The sequence below is a fragment of the Rhincodon typus genome, chromosome 2, assembly GCF_021869965.1.
Source record: "Rhincodon typus isolate 14 chromosome 2, sRhiTyp1.1, whole genome shotgun sequence".
NCBI lineage: Eukaryota > Metazoa > Chordata > Chondrichthyes > Orectolobiformes > Rhincodontidae > Rhincodon > Rhincodon typus.
This window is the reverse complement of record NC_063333.1, coordinates 100,710,142-100,729,708: the sequence shown is the minus strand read 5'-3', so window position 1 is coordinate 100,729,708 and position 19,567 is coordinate 100,710,142. Positions and strand designations below refer to the sequence as shown.

General features: G+C 43.6%; 1 protein-coding gene across 1 annotated transcript in view; it reads left to right on the top strand.

The window, feature by feature from the left end:
* The first annotated feature begins 13,544 nt into the window (after positions 1-13,544).
* Positions 13,545-19,567, top strand: part of LOC109925386 (adenylate cyclase type 2-like) — a 74,101-nt gene continuing 68,078 nt past the window's right edge. The window contains exon 1 of the mRNA XM_048608635.1: positions 13,545-13,751. Within this exon, the coding sequence (XP_048464592.1) occupies positions 13,545-13,751 (207 nt within the window). The remainder of the gene's footprint in view (positions 13,752-19,567) is intronic.

Below are 19,567 nucleotides of genomic sequence, written 5' to 3'. Positions count from 1 at the left end.
GCTGAGTTAGGGAGAATGTGCAAACTGCAAACAGTCACCCAAACCTGGATCCCTGGCGCTATGAGACAGCAGTGCTAACCGCTGGGCCACTATGCCGCCCCAAAAAAAATTGAAATCATCATTTACGATGGTAGGATTTGAACCCAGATTCGCAAAACATTACCTGTGCCCCTCGAGTGATAGTTCACCTCCCCATATAAACACACTGGGTCAAAGCTGCTATTTGTGCTGTAAATGTTGTATGTTTCTATGTGTGGTTAGACAGAGACTGAGGCAAGAAAGAGGAGCTGTGTGTGCCAGGAGATGTCAGCTGTACCAACTCTGTGTCGTGGACAATGTGCGTTTGGTGCTGCTAGCCTCTATGTTACTGGTGATGGGTTTGCCAAAATGCCAACACTTGGCTAGGTATTTGGCTGAGGTTGAAAGATAGTGCGGGCACCCGGAATGCCAGTATATTCTATGATATCAAATGAGTGGCGAGTTCTTCCAGCTACGGCGAGTGGTAGAATAAGGCTGACATCTAATGAGAGGGACAGCATAGGTAGGTAGTTACTGAGGGGAGTTTGGACAAAATGGTGAGAAATCCCACTCTGCCTCAGGGAGAGAAACTATGAAATTCAACAAAATTGACACTTATGATGATTTGGCTTAGTTAATCACTAATTTCAGTTAAGTCAACAGGTTGCAAACTCAAAAAGCAAAAACCCAAATTTGCAATAAATGGTATTTAAAAAATATACCACACAGAAAACATCGCAAAAGGCATTTCAATCTCAAAATATTTTAGTGTGAAAATATGCCAGTAGCTATAACAGTCCTGTTTGGCTTATTATAGGCAATTGCTCATTTCACAGTGGAGTGAGCACAGCCTTGCTTGCTTAGATAACATCTTTAACTGAACAGTGAGAACCAGGCTTTGGCTACATTGTTTCAGGCTGAAACGTTTTGCAATGTTTTAATTGTGCTTTACAAACACTTGTTTACCTAATAAAAGTTTTGTTTCATTTTTCAAAATGGGTGTGTTGGGAATGGTCTCATACAAAGAGTACTTCAAAGAGAAATGGAAAAGTAATCTTGAAATCAACACAATAAATTGATTTCAGGAAAGCTGTTGTAACAAGATTTAATGAACTATCATTAATCAGCTCCATAAAGTCATTAATTCTTGATGTCTGTTCTGTTAGCAGCCTCATCCTGTACTTCAAATTGACTGATATACCAAATGCTTCATTTTTGTTAGCTTTCTGTGAGTTAATGGACCAGATTTTTCAATGGCTAGATAATCATTGTGGAATCATAAATGGGAGTTGCACATGAGAATCTTATGGAATCCCTAATCCTGATTGAATTTCCTTGGAAATTGAAGATGCCGGTGAGTAATTCCTGTAAACCTGGAACCCTCCAAAAATATCCATTTACATGACAGAATCTGGAGAGTTCCACTGCAATTAAATAAATGTATACTCAGAAAAAGTTACTGTATTAAAACCTAGTCTAACTTTTAAATAACTATTAAATTGGCATGCCAACTTAACCACACACACCCTGAATTACCTACCCCCAGATGCATTAGACCCCCACCCCCAACACTCCCAGACCTGATACCTCATCTCTCTTTGGGATCTGGCAGCCCTCACCACTGGATTTGTGTCTCCATGCCCTGGACCCGACTCCAATCTCCATTGCCACCGATCCTACATTCTGCCTTCCTGCCCAACAGTCATGGGACAAGACATCCCTCTCCTCACCACTCTTTCAAAGCAGAATTATCAGCACCAGTGACAGAGATAATGCTAGGTAAGCAGAAAGAGGAAGGGAAAATAACTGAAACACAAGTAAAACAAGCACAGAGGCAGAATGAAGATGTCCAATCTGTTTAAGGCAACTGTTTGTATACTTCAACCTACATCCTCCACTATGTAAACTAAGTTGGCCCTTAGACCCAGTCAAAGAAAAAGGATTGATGGCAGCATCCTTCTACCCAAATACAAAGATTATATAAAATAAAACAAAGAACTGTAAATGCTAGAGATCTGAAATTAAAACTGAAATTGCTGGCAATTTCTGTTTTTTTTTGACACAGATTGTACACCTTAGTTTATGGATGGTGGTTTTGTTGGTATTGAGTATGGATTAAGATGTGGTTTCTGACACCAAAATGGTGAATTGGCCACAATATGCATCCAAACTGGAAGGTTCATTGCAAGGCCAAATTTGGCTTGCAGGCCACATCTAAAAGATTAAACGTTGCCTATGGAGCAATGCACATCTAAAAGATTAAACGTTGCCTATGGAGCGATGATGGACTGGTATTATCATATCGCTCCTCCATTACGCTTTCTGCTCATCAGCCTTATAGTTGTTTTCACCCAGAGGGTGATGGGTATCTGAAATGCTCTGCCTGGGAGGTTGGTTGAGGCAGGAAATGTCAAAACCTTTAAAAGTACTTGGAGGAGTATTTGGAGTGTCATACCATTCAAGGCTGTGAGTCTAGTGCCAGAAACTGGGACGAGTGGAGGTAGTAGTATATTTTTGGTGGTATAACCTTGATGGGCCAAAGGGCCTCTTATGTACTGTATGATTGTATGATAGTTCCATCCAATTGAAGTTCTGCCTGGCAGGAATGCAATCATGTCCAAAGCCATTTACTCCACTGGAAATGCAGCCTAAGAGGATGAAGCTGAAGAATGAAAATGTTTCTCAGTTCTACCAAAAAAATGATAAATTACATAATATGTTTCATTTTGATTTTTTAAAAATCTTTTGAAATTTTGAGTTACACAAAGTAGATTTCATTTGTGCTTTCAGCATGGAACACTGCTCTCCAGGCATTTCACCAGTGATCAACGTCAGTTCCTCCCCTCACCAGAAACAATGCGCAAAATCTTGTGGAAGCAACAGGGTCTCAGGCACTAATTCTTCAGCAGCAAGGCCCTCGCCTTGCCTCTTTTCAGGAAGGCCTGCAACATGTTGTGTCACTGAGACTGAACAGTCACTGATGGGCTTTTCCCCAGCTAGTCAGAGGCTGCCAGTTCTTCTGTACTCAGCAGCACCATTGCTGAGGCAGTGGTTGCTGCTGGTAGAACACCAACTTAAGGCCTCAGAGCTAGGAGGCCCCCTGACACAGGTGAGTGAGGGATGGGAGTCACAGGGTTTTAGCCATGGGGAGTATTCAGCAAAAGGAAAAGGTGTCTCTCAGTGGCCTTACCTTCCGCCCACTTTCCTGATACCATTTACCTTAATCAGGAATTGACAACTGAATGAGTGATAGCACTTGGTACCCTACAAGCTAACATGCCAGAGTTTACTTGTATTCCCTGCTTGGCAAGCCATCCATCTGCCACTGGGTTAATAGCAGTAGTGGCAGGATGAGGTCATATAGTAGCATTAATTGTGCCTCAATTGACAGCAGGACAGATAGGCATTCAGTGGGTCTTTAATCAGGGTGAAGGAGAGAAGGTTGCAGTGCCTTCATCTGTCATCCTACCACTGTTCCCCACTGACAGCAAATTCACCATTGGGAGCGTATAAAATTCACCCCATGTTTAAGTAGATTACCTTTTTCTCGTCTGTACTCATCTTAATAGGCAATATATATTAAAAACAATCCGATTAACAGCCACTTCTCACATCAAAAAAAAACTAACATTGAAAAATCCAAAGAATTAAGCAGCTCCTCTATAAAAGGTTACTGATTTTTAAGGGTCAGGATGAGTAACAATTAGTTTAATAGAGTTTACTGTTGCAAGGAGAAACAAAGGGTGAAAATGACTTGAGAGGAAAATCAATTATGTGGGATTTGGGAAGAAAGCCTGAAGAGCTTGATTTTTTTTAGAAAAATATTGCTTAGAAATCAGCAGCAAGAAAAAAACCCAAAGATGTTGCGGATACTGGAGATCAGAAACAAAAACAGATATTTTTTGTTCTGCAAGAAAGAAAAGTTATTTCTTTTGACCAACCCTTTAATTAGAGGGGCAGTGCCAGAAGGCTATGCAATAGCTATTATATTGTCGTTTTATGGAATAACAAGGTGATGCTTGAAATGCAGGTGTGTTAGGTTTAAATTAGTAGTTGAACAATCATTGTTGTCTGCTTTGCTTTGCAAGAAAACATTTCAAATGCATTCAGCACATGTGAATTAAGTAATATTCAACATAGTTACAAATAGACTCAGATAAAGTTGTACCCTGCCTACCTATATGAACTTGTTAAAGCTACAACAGAATTGGTAGTTATTAAATTATTTTTTTTTCTAATTGGTTACTTAAAAGGAATAGCCCTAGGAAGCAAATGGTTTTAGAATTGATGAGCATGCAGTATTAGATTTTTTTTAGATTAATTTATATTATTTATTTGAGATCAGGAAGAACAGACCTATAATTTCCCAACCAGTGCCCTTCCTAGGTGTTCCTGTTTCAGTTGCCAATCACAAATTGATACTTAGATATTTTGATTTTGGAGGCCATTTGGCCATTTAATAACATGCCTCACTGAGGGTTTGTAGTTAAAGTGAAAGCTCATTGTATACAAAACAATATGGGGTGAGTTGGGGGTGAGGGTTGGGGGTAATAAATTCACAGAGGCCACATTGGATTGGCTGCTCAATGCCATCCCACTGTGGGATAGTTTGCCAGTGTGAGGCCAGAAGCAGACAGGCTGGCCATTTCGAGGAAGTGAACAGCCAATTTCTTTACTTGATGGCCCAATTAGGGGCTATTTCACAGTGTCATAAACACACCAACTCCTGCAGCATAAGGATCCCGACTATTAATTCAAGATTGTTTTCAGCATCAGCTCAAGAGGCGAAAAGGTTATGCAAAACTAAATGTGACTGGAGACAGCAAAGTCAATCCCCATGACCCCAGTAATTTCCCCAGAGGAATTCCCCTCTCGCACTTAACCCTATCATTTTTAAATTGTTCTCTTTCCCCATCTGATGTAGGCCCCGTGCTCCATGTGAGACTTTAAAGGCTTCTCTTTCTCAACTGAAAACAACAACGTTAGAGATCACCTTACTATAGCGAGTCACAAATACATAGCATGCTTGTGAATGCTTTCCTCCAATCACCCCAAGTCTCCTGCCTGCCTAAGCAGGGACTGTCTCTCTGGTGGCACTGCTGTGCCAGTTGGGGTCTGACTGGGCTGACGTTTATGGGACTCCCCATCCTGCACCCAGTTCAACTTCAATAACCAGGGGCTGTTACAAGTTAATTCTTGGTCAGTTCTAATGGCCATTGCTGAAATTCTACTTATTTTAGTGTTTTAATAAAGTCGCCTAAAATTTCAGTGATGTACTGGGAGTGGTCTGACTGGTGTTGAAGTGCTTTTTGCTCATTTGACAGCTTAGGCTAAAGCAACTTGCTTCTAGACATTAGTGCTTGGTAGCTTTTCCTCTAGGAATTGAGCACGATAGAGAGAATAAACAGAGCCCACACGGAGCAAACTAAGCTACTAGCAGAGGAAGGGGCATGTGCTGTTAGCAGGAGATCATACTGTGGATGTTTAGGAAGGAATTTTTTTTACCTCAACTTCAGTAATGACCACTGCTTCAAATGTCAGCTGCTGCAATTGCAGCCTTAAAGCAGGGCGAGGGAATTGTCTGTGGCTTTCAAGGTGACTTTGCTTCTTAACTGTTAACAGTATTGTTCTCAAGAAGGAATACAATGTGCAGGCAAAGCCGACTCAGTGGCTTGCACACATTACAGCTTCCCCCTTGCAGAGTGCTCTTAGCTGCACGCAGATTGCTTTGCATGAACCTCGTCTCAACTGAATCATGTTCATTTCCAAACAGAAGCATAGAAAAGAGGAACAGGAGTAGGCCATTCAGCCTGCTCTATCATTTAACATGATCGTGGATGATCTTCCACTCAACAGCATTGCCCAGCTCGCTCCCTATGCCCTTTGACACTTTTAGACTCTGTCTATCTATTTATTTCTTAAACATATTTAGTGATGTGTCCTCCACAGTGTTCTGTGGTTGAGAATTCCAGAGTTTCATCACCCTCTGAGTGAAGAGATTTCTCCTCATATCAGTCTGAACCAGCCTACCGTGTATCCTGACACTGTGACTCCTTGTTCTAGAGTCCTCAGCCAGTGGAAGAATTATCCTTGCATCCAGTTTGTCCAGTCCTACTAGAATTTTATATGTTCAATAAGATTTTCCGTCAGTTTTCCAAAATCCAGTGAATACAGGTTCAGTTGCCCCAAGCTCTCCACATGCAACAAACCTGTCATTACAGGAATCAGCCTGGAGAAACTTTGCTAAAGTTCCTCTATGGCAAGTATATCTTTTCCTAGGCAAGGAGACCAAAACTGCAACAGCACTTCAGGTAAGGCTGACTAAGGCTCTGTACAGCTGCAGTAAGATTTCTTGCTGCAGTGCACAAACCCTCTTGCAATGAATGCTAAAATTCCATTTGCTTTCCTAGCTGTTTGCTGCACATATGCATACATGTTTTCTAGAAGGATTCAGTTCCATCAGTGGGAAGCAAATGTTCATGCAGATGAATGCCCACCGTCCTAGTACTAATCACCATTCTGTGGCAGTTCTCAGCACCTTGTATTCGAACCACTATGCCAAATCAAAGACTGGCTGTTGGCCAACACAGAAATACAGAAGTACTGTGATAAAATGTATGCTGATACAAAGAGCACTATAGCTACCTGAATACTGTGAAAGAATCCTGCATTGCTTAGCTGAGTAGACAGTTAGAATTATGGTAATGCTGCACATGATTCAATCTGGTTATTATGAGGGGACAGCCGTTACCTCTACTTTTCAGATGACAAGTCAAGGAGCAGGAAATTGCGACAAGAAAGAGAGGACCAGAAAAGGGATGAGAAGCCACAAATAGCCTGCCGCTTTCTCCCTTGGCTGTAAGTGGCAAAATAATTAATGATTGAAAACTGTAACCTCAATCACAATTCCCCGTTCATCAATAGGCCCTGACTCCTTAATTATCCTGTATGACTGACAATCACATTGTTTTCTTGTCCAGAAAAGGATGCTACCTTTTTTCCTTTCTTTACTTACTGGGAAGACTCATCCTTTCTCAGATAAGGAAACTAAAACTACACCTAACACTTTAGGTGTAGTCTCACCAAGGCCCTGTACAATTGCAACAGGCATCCATACTCCTGTACTTGAAATCTTTTGCTATGAAAGCCAGCATACCCTTTGACTTCTGCACTGCCTGTTGCATCTGCATGATTTCAGCATCTGGTCTACAATTCACCCAGGTCTCATTGCACCTTTCCCTTTTGCAGACTGTCACCGTTCAGATAATCGGCCTTCCTGTTTTTGCTACCAAAGTGGATAACATCCCATTTATGCACATTTATACTTCATCTGCCATGCATTTGCCTACTCATTCAACTTATCCAAATCACACTGAAGCATCTCTGCATCCTCCTCACAGTTCACCCTCTCACTTAGCTTTGTGTCATCTACAAACCTGGCAATATTACATTTAGCTCCCTCATCTAAATCATTAATATATATAGTGAATAGCTAAATTCAGAGCACTGATCTCTGTGATACCCCACTATTCAATGCCTGCTATTTTGAAAAAGATCAGTTTATCCCTACTGTTTCTATCCTATCTGCCAGCCAGTTCTGAATCCATATCCGTACACTACCCTAAATCCCATGTGCTTTAATTTTACGTACCAGTCTCTTATGTGGGACCTGTTGAAAGTCCAAATAAACTACATCCACTGGCTGCCCCTTATCAACTCTACTAGTTACATCCTCACAAAATTCCAGCAGATTTGTCAAGCAGGATTGCCGTTTGTAAATCCATGGAAATGTCGGAGATTCCGACTCTGTTTCCAAGTGCTCTGCTATTAAATCATTTACAATGGACTTTAGCAATTTCCCCACTACTAATGTCAAGCTAGCCAGTCTATAATACCCTGTTTTCCCTCTATCTCCTTTTTTAAATTGCAGGGTTACATCCACAACTCACCAATCCGTAGGTACCATTCCAGGGTCTATAGAATCTTGAAAGGTGACCACCAATACATCCAGTATTTCTAGGCCACTTCCTAAAAACTCTCATACTGGACCTCAATTTTGAAGTACAGGAGTGAAATCAGTATGCATAATTCACTGCTGTGTGTTTCTTTCTGGGAAAGTATATGAATTTTGTATGTTTGATAGAGATGATTGGTATGTAGGAGATGGGGCTGTAATTAAATGAACAGTGAATGATTGTAGTGTTGCACTTCTTAGGATATGCCGTTGAAGATAACATAACAGCTTGTATGAAATAATTATTCCCTTACTGTACAACATACATGTTTTTGGAGCCTTAACCTCTGCCACCATATCTTCCCGGTACTTCATTAACATATGTTTGGAGGACCTGCCCTTGACAGGATATTCACAATCCTTTCACCCATTTTCAATGGGTAATCAGTTTCTTCCTCTACAGCTTTGAAGATATTGGAGGTGAAATTGGTATTGGACTAGCAGCCTGACTAATACCCCACATTGTGTTCTGTTCGATTGATCTCAATGGAAAGTAAAATCAAACCAAAGGGAAAACCAGCTGTCAATTCTCTACAACATGCTTTTCTTTTATTTTAGCACTAACCTATTTTTCTAATCAACCTGTTCAGAGATGTTTATTACGCACCTCTGGAACAGGTGGGACTTGAACCCAGGCCTCCCTATTCTAGGGCAGGGACACTACCACTGAACTGCAAGAGGGCCCCCAAACGTGAAGAATGAAGGAAGATGAGAAATGCAGTTGGCAGTGTTCGACTCCACGTGGGCAGATCACAATAGATTTCAAATCCATCGCTTTAACCACTCAACTATTACAACAGGACAAAGAACACACCCTTAAATGTGCACTGCCAATTCAGAGATAGCATATACTCCCCATCAGGGAACAAATGTTTTGTCCGTGGGTCATCTCGAACCACTAACCTTTTGGTAAACGGCCAAACGCACTGACCAACTGCAACACCAAGATTGATTACAATTTGCTTTTCACTACACTCAACGCTAAATCCAACTAATTAATTTAAATCTCTTAACTTGTGAGGAATGTGGAAGAGGCAGTAGAATCAATAAGCTCGATCTTGGTAGTAAGGGAACTTATGAGCTTGTCTCATTTATTGCTAAAAGCGAAATGATGAGGAGAAGGTTCTCTGGCTCAGTAGATAGTACCTCTGCCTCTGAGTCAGAAGCTTTAGGTTATAGATCAGATTTGTGCCTAATGTGGATGACGAAGTATCCTATCAGACTTGAAATGTTAACTCTGTTCCTCTTTCCACAGATGCTGCCTGGCTTGCTGAGTTTCTCCAGCACTTTCTGATTTCTGTTTAAACTAGCTGTTGCTGCACACGTTTGTCAAAGTTAGGAAATCTAGCACTGAGAAGGAGGTGGTAGGTGCTTGCTCCTTAAAAATTGCGCTATTTCCAGTATACAAAACAGATAAGAGTGCTGTCCTTGGCTTCCTAAGGAAACCATCTCCCAGCAAAACATAGCTTTTCTCTGTTCCCCCACTTACCTGCAAACTCTCATGAGTCCCTCTGGCCTCTCCCACTCTTTAGCTCCAATGTTTTCTTTCTTTCCCACCTCCTCGTGACAATGACCAATTTAATTCCCATGCAAGCCCCATTGGTCAACTTTCTCTGTTTCCAAACTTTGATAACCAATCTTTTTATTTCCCTGTATACCCCCACCCCACCAAACCCTACCTAAAACTGAATTTGCTGATTAACCCCGAAGGTATCTTGTGGTGATTTCTTCCCACTCTCCCTCCCTGCCATTAGCCAGGCTGGTTAAGCTAGTCAGTTTGGTTAACTGCAAAAAAAAACTGAATAAAAGAAAGATTATGAGCTCCTGACAGCAGATGCTTCACAACCAGGTTCACCTCCATTTTCACTTTCTACCATAGTCTGGCAGCATCCCTAGATATCAAGATTAGAGGCTTTCAGGAATACAGTAAACAAAAGTGTAAACCAGCATGGAGTTTATTCTTCAAAAAAGAAAAAACTCTGATATCTACTACTCATGGCAGTTTTGTTTGATTCAATCTTGTAAAATGAATCACAAGCTGTGTCCCCTATTGACAGAAAGGACGCATTTCAACTTTACGGTTAAGAGAATTATAAAAAGACTTTTGCAGCGAAGATTTGGTTAGTTTGTCTCCTGTTAATTCATAGATTAATATAAGGTTAATGAGGAACAAGTTGATTCCCAGGCCCAGAATTTAATATCAGAGGTAGGAGTCAGGTGGTGAGATGTATCCTGCTGTCACAATCCTGCCCTCATAGACAGGCTGCTGGGAAACAGGGAGTTCCAGAGGAGTTGTCCCAAATTGTTAATCTCCCAAGTGAGAAGCTCTTCTTTATTCATGCATCTCCTCAGCTAGTTGCTCTTCTACCCTGGCTGTTTGGCTGGCAACACTCAAAGAGAGAGAGAAAGAGTTTCTTCTTTTACCAGCAGTGCAGAGCTTTTTAATGGCAGTTCTCAAACTGAGACTTTAACACTACATTAGTCTATACACACAGTAGTACATCAGGCTACTAGTACACAGATGAGAGGTTGCAGTTGTTAACCCAATTTTTTGTATATCCCTGGAAGGGTAACACACAAACTTGTCTGTGAGAGGTAGCTTCCTGCTGAGAAGAGGGTGTGTAGTCAACCTCCCGTTATCTCTTCCTCCTGTGGTGTTTCTGGTTGAAGTTTCACTGATTCTGTACAGGTGTGCCAGTCCACAGATTCTAGCCATGGAGTTAGTGGATGCACTGCTAGTAATCTTCTGGGAATCCTTAGATTCTGGAAAAGTGCCACAGGGTTTACAAATTGCCAATGTAACGCCTTTATTCCAAAAGTGAACGAGACAAAACACAGGTAATTATATACATTCATTTCCCTTCAGTTGGTTGCAACAAGGCTAATCCAGAAAGGATCCCTTACCCAGTGGACACTTTTCACACAGACCCAAATAAACTTATGCTTTAACTGGAACCAATTTAACCAGGAGATAGCATGAACTGCAGATGCTGGAGTCAGAGAGTGTGGAGCTGGAGGAACACAGCAGGCCAGGCAGCATCAGAGGAGCAGGAAAGCTGAAGTTTCGGGTCTAGAGCCTTCTTCAGAAATGGGGATGGGGAAGAGAGCTGGGAAATAAATAGCGGGAGGAGGGGTGGGGCTGGGGAAATTAGGTGGGATGGTGACAGGTGAATGCAGGTAGCGAATGGTGGGGTTTGATCAGTGGGATGGGTGGGGTGGATAGGTGGGGAAGAAGATGGACAAGTCAAGGAAGCAGGGATGAGAGTGAGGGTTAGACGTAGGATAAGGCCACGGGTGGGGAGATTTTAAAACTGGTGAATCCTATGATAAGGCCATCAGACTGTAGGCTCCTGAGGCACAATATGAGGTGTTGCTCCTCCAGTTTGCGTGTGGCGTCATTGTGGCACTGGAGGAGGCCCAGGATGGACATGTCATCAAGGGAGTGGGAGGGGGAGTTAAAACGGTTGGCAACTGGAAGGTGTTGTCGATTGTCATGTACAGAGCGCAGATGCTCCATGAAACTGTCCCTCAGTCTGCACTTGGTCTCACCGATGTAGAGGAGACCACATTGGGAGCAACAGATACAGGAGACCAGGTTGGAGGATGTACAGATGAACCCCTGTTGGATACGAAAAGTTTGCTTTGGGCCTTGGATGGAGGTGAGGGGGGAGGTGTAGGGGCAGGTGTTTTTCCTGTGTTTGCAGGGAAAGGTGCCGAGGGCAGTGGGGTTAGTGGGGAGAGTGGAGCGGACGAGGGAATCTCGGAGAGAACAGTCCCTACGAAAGGCAGATGGGGTGGGGAAGGAAATATATCTTTGGTCGTGGGGTCGGATTGTAGGTGGCAGATGTGGCAGAGAATGATATGCTAGAAGAGGAAGTTGGTGAGATGGTACGTGAGGACCGGGGGATTCTGTCTTTATTTTTGTTAGGGGAGGGAATTTGAGGTCAGAAATGTGGGAAATGCAAGAGATGCAGTTGAGGGCATTTTTGATCACCGGAGGGGGGATGTTGTGGTCCTTGAAATAGGAGGACATCTGGGATGTCCGGGAGTGGAACGCTCCACCCTGAGAGCAGATGCAGAGGAGGCAGAGGAATTGGGAGTAAGGGATCACATTCTTACAGGAGGGTGGGTGAGAGAAGGTGTAGTCCAGGTAGTTATGGGAATCGGTGGGTTTCAAATACATGTCAGTGTTGAGGAGGTTACCAGAGATGGAGATGGAAAGGTCTAGGAATGGGAGGGAGGTATTGGTCCAGGTGAATTTGAGGTAGGGCTGAAAAGTGTTAGTAAAGTTGATGCACTGTTCAAGCTCCTCACGGGAGCATGAACAGCCCCAACACAGTCATCAATGTAGCGGAGGAAGAGGTGAGGAATGGTGCCAGTGTAACAGCGGAAAAAGCACTGTTTCACATATCCTACGAAGAGGCAGGCATAGCTCAGACCCATTTGGGCGCCCATAGCCATCTCCTTGGTTAGTAAGAAGTGGGAGGAGTTAAAGGTGAAGTTGTTCAGGGTAAGGACAAGTTCTGTTAAATGGATGAGGGTGTCGGCAGAGGGGACTGGTTGAGTGTGTGGGGGAGGAAGAAGCAGAGGGCTTTTAGGCTATCTGTATGAGGGATACAAGTGTACTGGGATTGGATGTCCATGGTAGAGATGAGGTTTTGGGGGCCAGGAAATTGGAAGTCTTGGAGGAGGTGGAGGGCACGGGTGATGTCCCAGCCGCAGGTTGGGAGTTCCTGGACCGGGGGGGAATAGACAGAGTCAAGGTACATGGAGATGAGTTCAGTGGAGCAGGAGCAGGCAGAGACAGTGGGTCGACCAGGGCAGTCAGGTTTGTGGATTTTGGGAAGGAGATATAACCATGCGATGCAGGGTTAGGGAACGATGAGCTTGGAGGCTGTGGGTGGGAGGTCTCCTGAGGCGATGAGGTGATGGATGGTCTGAGAAATGATGGTCTGGTGATCAGGGGTGGGATCATAATTGAAGTGGGGGTAGGAGGAGCTGTCAGAGAGAATGTGATGTAGAAGTCAGTGTTCCATACCACTACTGTGCCCTCTTATCCGCAGGTTTAATGGTGAGGTTAAGGTTGGAGCAGAGGGCTGTGTGTTCTGTGGGAGAGAATTTGGAGTGAGTGAGAGGGGTGGAGAGATTGAGGCGATCAATGTTGCATTGGCAGTTGGATATGAAGAGGTCGAGGGAGGGTAAGAGGCCATTGGGTGGTGTCCAGAAGGATGAGGTTTGTTGGATGAGAAGTGGTCTGCAGAGTGTGGGTTAGATTCCCTGTCAAAGAAATAGGCCCAGAGGCAGAGACAACGGAAGAAACGTTCAACATCCAGATGTGAATGGAATTCATTGATGTGTGGGCGCAGGGGAATGAAGGTGAGTCCTTTGCTGAGGACTGACCATTCGTCCTCAGTGAGAGAGTGGTCTGGGGGGATGGTGAAGACCTGACAAGGCTTGGGGCTGGGGTTGGGTGTCGAGCAGTGGGGGCGAAGACTGTCTGGGGAGAGGGTCTATGGATGGGGACGTTCATATAAGTGGAAGTAAAAGTGACATTGGCGGTGGTGGCATCGGCGTGGTCGGCAGCAGCGGAAGTGATGTAGTTGATGGCATCAACAGGAGAGGCCAAGGCAACCACATGGTTAGTGGCGCCGGGCACATTGAGAGGGAGGTCCTGGATAGGGTTGGGTTCTGGGGCAGTGGACGAGGCCTGTGTTTGGTGGTAAGCACAAGTAAGTTTGTATCCTTACAGTCTTTGATGTTAGTTATGGTAGAGAAGAAGTGTTGGTTGAGGGTGTGGATCCTGTGCAGAATGAAAAGCAGAAATTCTGAGGATGGGTCACCGGATGCCAAACGTTAACTCTGATTTTTTTCTTCACAGATGCTGCCAGACCTGCTGAGCTTTTCCAGCAACTTCTGTTTGAGGTCCCTTGCAGGTCTGGAAGAGAGAGGCTCTGAGCTAGGGTAAGGTTGACTATAGTGTGAGGAGATGCTGACGCATTGCTGCGAGTGTGGACCTGAGGATCCACAGAGAAAACCATTTTTGGAGGTTCTGGGTCCACTGTAGGCAGTGGTTGCTGCATTTTGGGCCAAATTGGGATGGTCTGAATGTTGTTTGGAGTCCATTGGGGATGATCTGGCTGTGTAGGTAGGTAATTTAACCAGGCTTGCTTGAATCAGCAAAATTAGTGAGATATTGAATTACTAAATACGAGAAGTACAAATTCAACACACATACACACAACATAGAAATAATAGGGGTTCCAAAAGATTAAAGATTATTTTAAAAAAGGTGTACGGATCAGTCTCTGAATTGTTCATGAAGAGCAGTTAGTCAAATGTTGCAGCCATTGCTGTGGAGGTTACTGTCATATTGATGTTGGTAGTTAAACACTTAGTTGGCTTCACAAAACTTAGTTTTGCAGACAGATTGAGTTTCTGATGGGATTAGTTTAGAAAGCCATCATGGTCAGCACAGACATGGTGGACGAAGGACCTGTTCCTGTGCTGTAATTCTGTGTTCTATGGTCGTGATTGAATTTCAGCATTCAGGGTGAGGACGAATCCTTTGTTGTTGTGTTTCCTCTAACTGGTTTTCAGTGATTGAAATGAGAGACAGCCTTTTCTGACTTCAACACAGGGTTAAATAATGGATAGCTCTTTGACTGTGACCTTCACAGCATGCTGATGTTCAATTCCAGGATAGTACACACGAGCATTCAGTCCCAATCGTCTGTCCCAGTAAAGTTGAAACTCAATTTTTAACCCCTCCTCACTGCATTCTTTAAAAGGAAAATGCAAAATGTGACAACAAAACAAAAGTCTTCAATTCTGAGGAAGGGTCACTGGACCCAAAACATTAACTCTGATTTCGGTCCACAGATGCTGCTAGACCTGCTGAGCTTTTCCACCAATTTCTGTTTTTGTGTCTGATTTACAGCATCCACAGTGTTTTTGGTTTTTATTATGCAAAATGTGACTGCAGTTTGGACCATAATCTACAGGGTGGCTTGCTGTAGAGCAGGCAGTTGTCAGCTCCTGGTTGTCTTTGTAGTCACATGAGATCACAGTCTAGTCTGCTTGAAGTTTCTCTGATACTTTAGATGCTACATTCCATTGGTCTCCACATCTTTCTAGACAGCCACTTATTTTCAATCGCAACCATTTTTGGCTGTTACAGCTCCCTTTTAAAAAACTCATTTCTGAAGTACAAGATAAAAATGTCCACAGTGCTTTGAAATTTTGACCCGTCATTGTAACACAATATATAGTTAGAAATGATCTAATCAGCTAGCCACAGTATTGGAGAATCACTGGCATAGCAGGAGGCTGCCATCAAGCCAAAAAGACATTCTGTCTATCAGACTAATAAATAATACAACAAATGAATTGCAGTGCAGATGTGATGCTAGGCACGTAGGTCAGGAGTTCCAAAGACTGGTGGCTCGTATCAAACAGCATATCCATCCAAATGTTTAGCAAGCTGCTGACCATAGCTAACCAGACCACACTTGCAAAACTTGTAACAGTGTCCAACATTTGGTAGACACTGTAGATTACCAGATCGCATTAAACTTTGCCTCCTTCTCAAGGAATTTCAATTCTTTATTTTAAAGTTCTATCCTCGGAGCTCCCGTCAAAGCGGTTCCATTGTGGCCTGTTTGGATAACTGCTCACATTATGGTAGTTCAGCCTCTTCTGAGACTGCATTCTTCAGGATCCTTATCCTAATTACCAGTGAAATTCCAGATGTTTACCAAACAGCTAGTTTCACCAAGCTGGTGCTACCCATGAGTTTTCTTGAGCTCCCAGCCATACCCTCCTTGGTCTTTTCAGCAGGGGTAACCTACCTCTAGGCTTTATCTCACTGTATTAGCCAGCCTGTATGTCAGCATCTAAACCACACGCACACAGTGCCACTTCAGCAACATGGAGTCTCTGGGTCTCTCTCTTTCTCACTTATAAACTGACTTTTGTAAAGTGACCCTTAAGATGTTTTGAGAGACCTATTAAACACTCCAAGGGCACTCTGCATTTTATACTAGTCAGGATCAAATGTAAGTCGTAGTGAAACATCCTGTCCTGAACATTATAATCTCCATCTAACTGGGTCTCTACAGTCGCCAATTCAAGCACATGGAACAACATCTGATTTTATTATGTCAGATAAACTCCAGAAGCTTCAATAAACTGGAATTGCTGTTTCTCTCACATTTTGCATTTCTCAGCAGATATTTACCAATTGCAGTTCTGTTGTGCAAAGTCTCTTTTTCAAGACATGATGGTATTCTGCAGGCTACTGATGTGTTCAAATAGTCTGTTACTAGTGGTACAATTTGAGTACCCAAATATGATGAAAATGCGAGACAACAAGGTGCAGAGCTGGATGAACACAGCAGGCCAAGCAGCATCATAGGAGCAGAAAGGCTGACGTTTCGGGCCTAGACCCTTCATCAGAAATGGGGGAGGGGAAGGGGGTTCTGAAATAAATAGGGAAAGATAGAGAGGCGGATAGAAGATGGAGAAGAGATGGAGACCTCTCTGTCTCCATCTCGGGCAACCACCTAGAAACCGATATCAATTTCAAGCCCACCGATTCCCACAGCTACCTAAAATACACCTCCTCCCACCCACCTTCCTGCAAAAATGCCATCCCCTATTCCCAATTCCTTCGCCTCCGCCGCACCTGCTCCCAGGATGAGGCATTCCACTCCCGTTGTCCTCGTTGTCTTTGTAGTCACAGTTGTCCTCGTTTTTCAAGGACCGCAACTTCCCCCCCTCAATGGTCAAGAACGCCCTCAACCGTGTCTCCCACATTTCCCACAACTCATCCCTCACATCCCGTCCCCGCAATAAGAACCAAAAAAGAATCCCCCTTGTCCTCACGTACCACCCCACCAACCTCCGGATCCAACGCATCATCCTCCGACACTTCCACCATCTGCAATCCGACTCCACCACCAAAGACATCTTTCCCTCCCCACCCTTATCTGCCTTCCGGAGGGACCACTCTCTCCGTGACTCCCTTGTCCGCTCCACACTCCCCTCCAGCCCCACCACACCCGGCACTTTTCCCTGCAACCGCAGGAAGTGCTACACCTGCCCCCATACCTCCTCCCTCACCCCCATCCCAGGCCCCAAGAAGACTTTCCACATCAAGCAGATGTTCACCTGCACATCTGCCAATGTGGTATACTGCATCCGCTGTACCCGTTGTGGCCTCCTCTACATCAGGGAAACCAAGCGGAGGCTTGGGGACTGCTTTGCAGAACACCTACGCTCGGTTTGCAATAAACAACTGCACCTCCCAGTCGCGAACCATTTCAACTCCCCCTCCCATTCCTCAGACGACATGTCCATCCTGGGCCTCCTGCAGTGCCACAACGATGCCACCCGAAGGTTGCAGGAACAGCAACTCATATTCCGCTTGGGAACCCTGCAGCCCAATGGTATCAATGTGGATTTCACAAGTTTCAAAATCTCCCCTCCCCCTACCGCATCCCAAAACCAGTCCAGCTCGTCCCCGCCTCCCTAACCTGTTCTTCGTCCCACCTATCCCCTCCTCCCACCTCAAGCCGCACCCCCATCTCCTACCTACTAACCTCATCCCGCCCCCTTGACCTGTCCGTCCTCCCTGGACTGACCTATCCCCTCCCTAACTCCCCACCTACACTCACCTTTACTGGCTCCATCCCCGCCTCTTTGACCTGTCTGTTTCCTCTCCACCTATCCTCTTCTCTATCCATCTTCTATCCGCCTCCCCCTCTCTCCCTATTTATTTCAGAACCCCCTTCCCCTCCCCCATTTCTGATGAAGTGTCTAGGCCCAAAACGTCAGCCTTTCTGCTCCTATGATGCTGCTTGGCCTGCTGTGTTCATCCAGCTCTGCACCTTGTTGTCTCGGATTCTCCAGCATCTGCAGTTCCTACTGTCTATGATGAAAATGCGTTGTCTTCTGAATTCTGTTCTCTGGAGGCAAATTACATACACAATTTTAGCCAATCAGGTGTCTGTACACAGTCACAAAATAGGTGTGCATATGTAAAAATACTGTTAAAAATCCCTAAAGCCCTCATGCAAGTTCACTAGCAATGCTTAATTTGCTTGAGCTATGATTTTGCATATTATAAATTCGCAAGTATTGGCATTGCTGCGATAAGAGATTGAAAGCAGAAGGCAGTTGCTGGCGTGGGAATTGTGTGTATATGTTGTATCCATGCTGTACCTGGTTTCAAGTTCAGCCAAGCACATTTTAACAAAATTCAGCTTTTGCTGTGAATATCTGCATAATGATCTGAATTTTCTGGTGTAGCTGGATGTGTTTTATGGCACCCCAGTTTGGAGAAGGGGCCTGAAACGTGCATGAGAATCTTCACTTTCCTCCAATGTACTATCCTGCTTTTCATTAACCTGTTTTCGGTGCATAACCTTTTTCCCTATATCGGTATGGTAGGCTGTACATTGCATCTTGTGGTTCTTGGTAGTTCAAAATATTCCCACTTTTATGGACAAAGGCTGGAGCTTTCTTTGTGTATTTCACAGATGTCACCATGTGCTGCGGACTGACAAGCTATTCATTTGATGTAGTCAGTGATGTTGCACTCTGGATACCCACAATACATGCACACGTACAAAAAGTTTTTACATTATATTAGAATAATATAAAAATAGAGCACAGTATATTTCCACCTGAAATGAGTGGATGCTTCCTGCCCATCATTTTGAAGGCTTACGTGATCGAGAGATGAACTCTCAAATTACTCATCCATTATGTCAGCAGTGTGCATAAAAGTGGAATTATTCTTATCAGTTTCATATATTTCCTGCTTATTGGATATTAAAATTAGAAATCATTGACAGGAAAATTAATTCAAAACTAAAACTAGAAAGAACCAACACAGCAGGATATTGATTTGTGTCAGATCAAACAGCTCTAGATGCACATCACAAACAACAACATGAAAAGATTAACTTGATCTGATGCTAAATTATAGCAATGTACTATCACATTTCTCAAAATGTAAGCATGTTTGATACATGATGGTTGGTGAAGCAAATACTTAACCATCTTTCCTGTTATCTATTTTTAAAGCTTAGATGTATATCAAAAATATTCAAAATGAAGATAAAGATCAAAGTTATGTGAAACTAGAAAGTATATTTGCTTTTTCAAATAATATATTCACTACAATTCAAAACTGAGATGTCTGGAATATGTTCTATGTTAAAGAAAAGAGTACATTTAGGTTGTCAAATCATTCACAGTATGGAGTTCATGGCACATTGGGCAATGTCCCTATTTCTGAGCCAGAAGCTCTGAGTTTGAGTCCCATTTGATAACTGAGAAAAGTGCATTCATAATGTGCAATCTGTAATTCCTTTCAAAATTTGCCCATGGCTGGTGAAAAGTTAATGGCAGAGATTCCATGGTGGAACGCAGGACCAATGGGGAATTCCTAACAAAGGTACACAGGAAAGCCACAGACACTGACCAAGTACTGAATTTCAACAGCAACTACCCTAACACACACAAACGAAG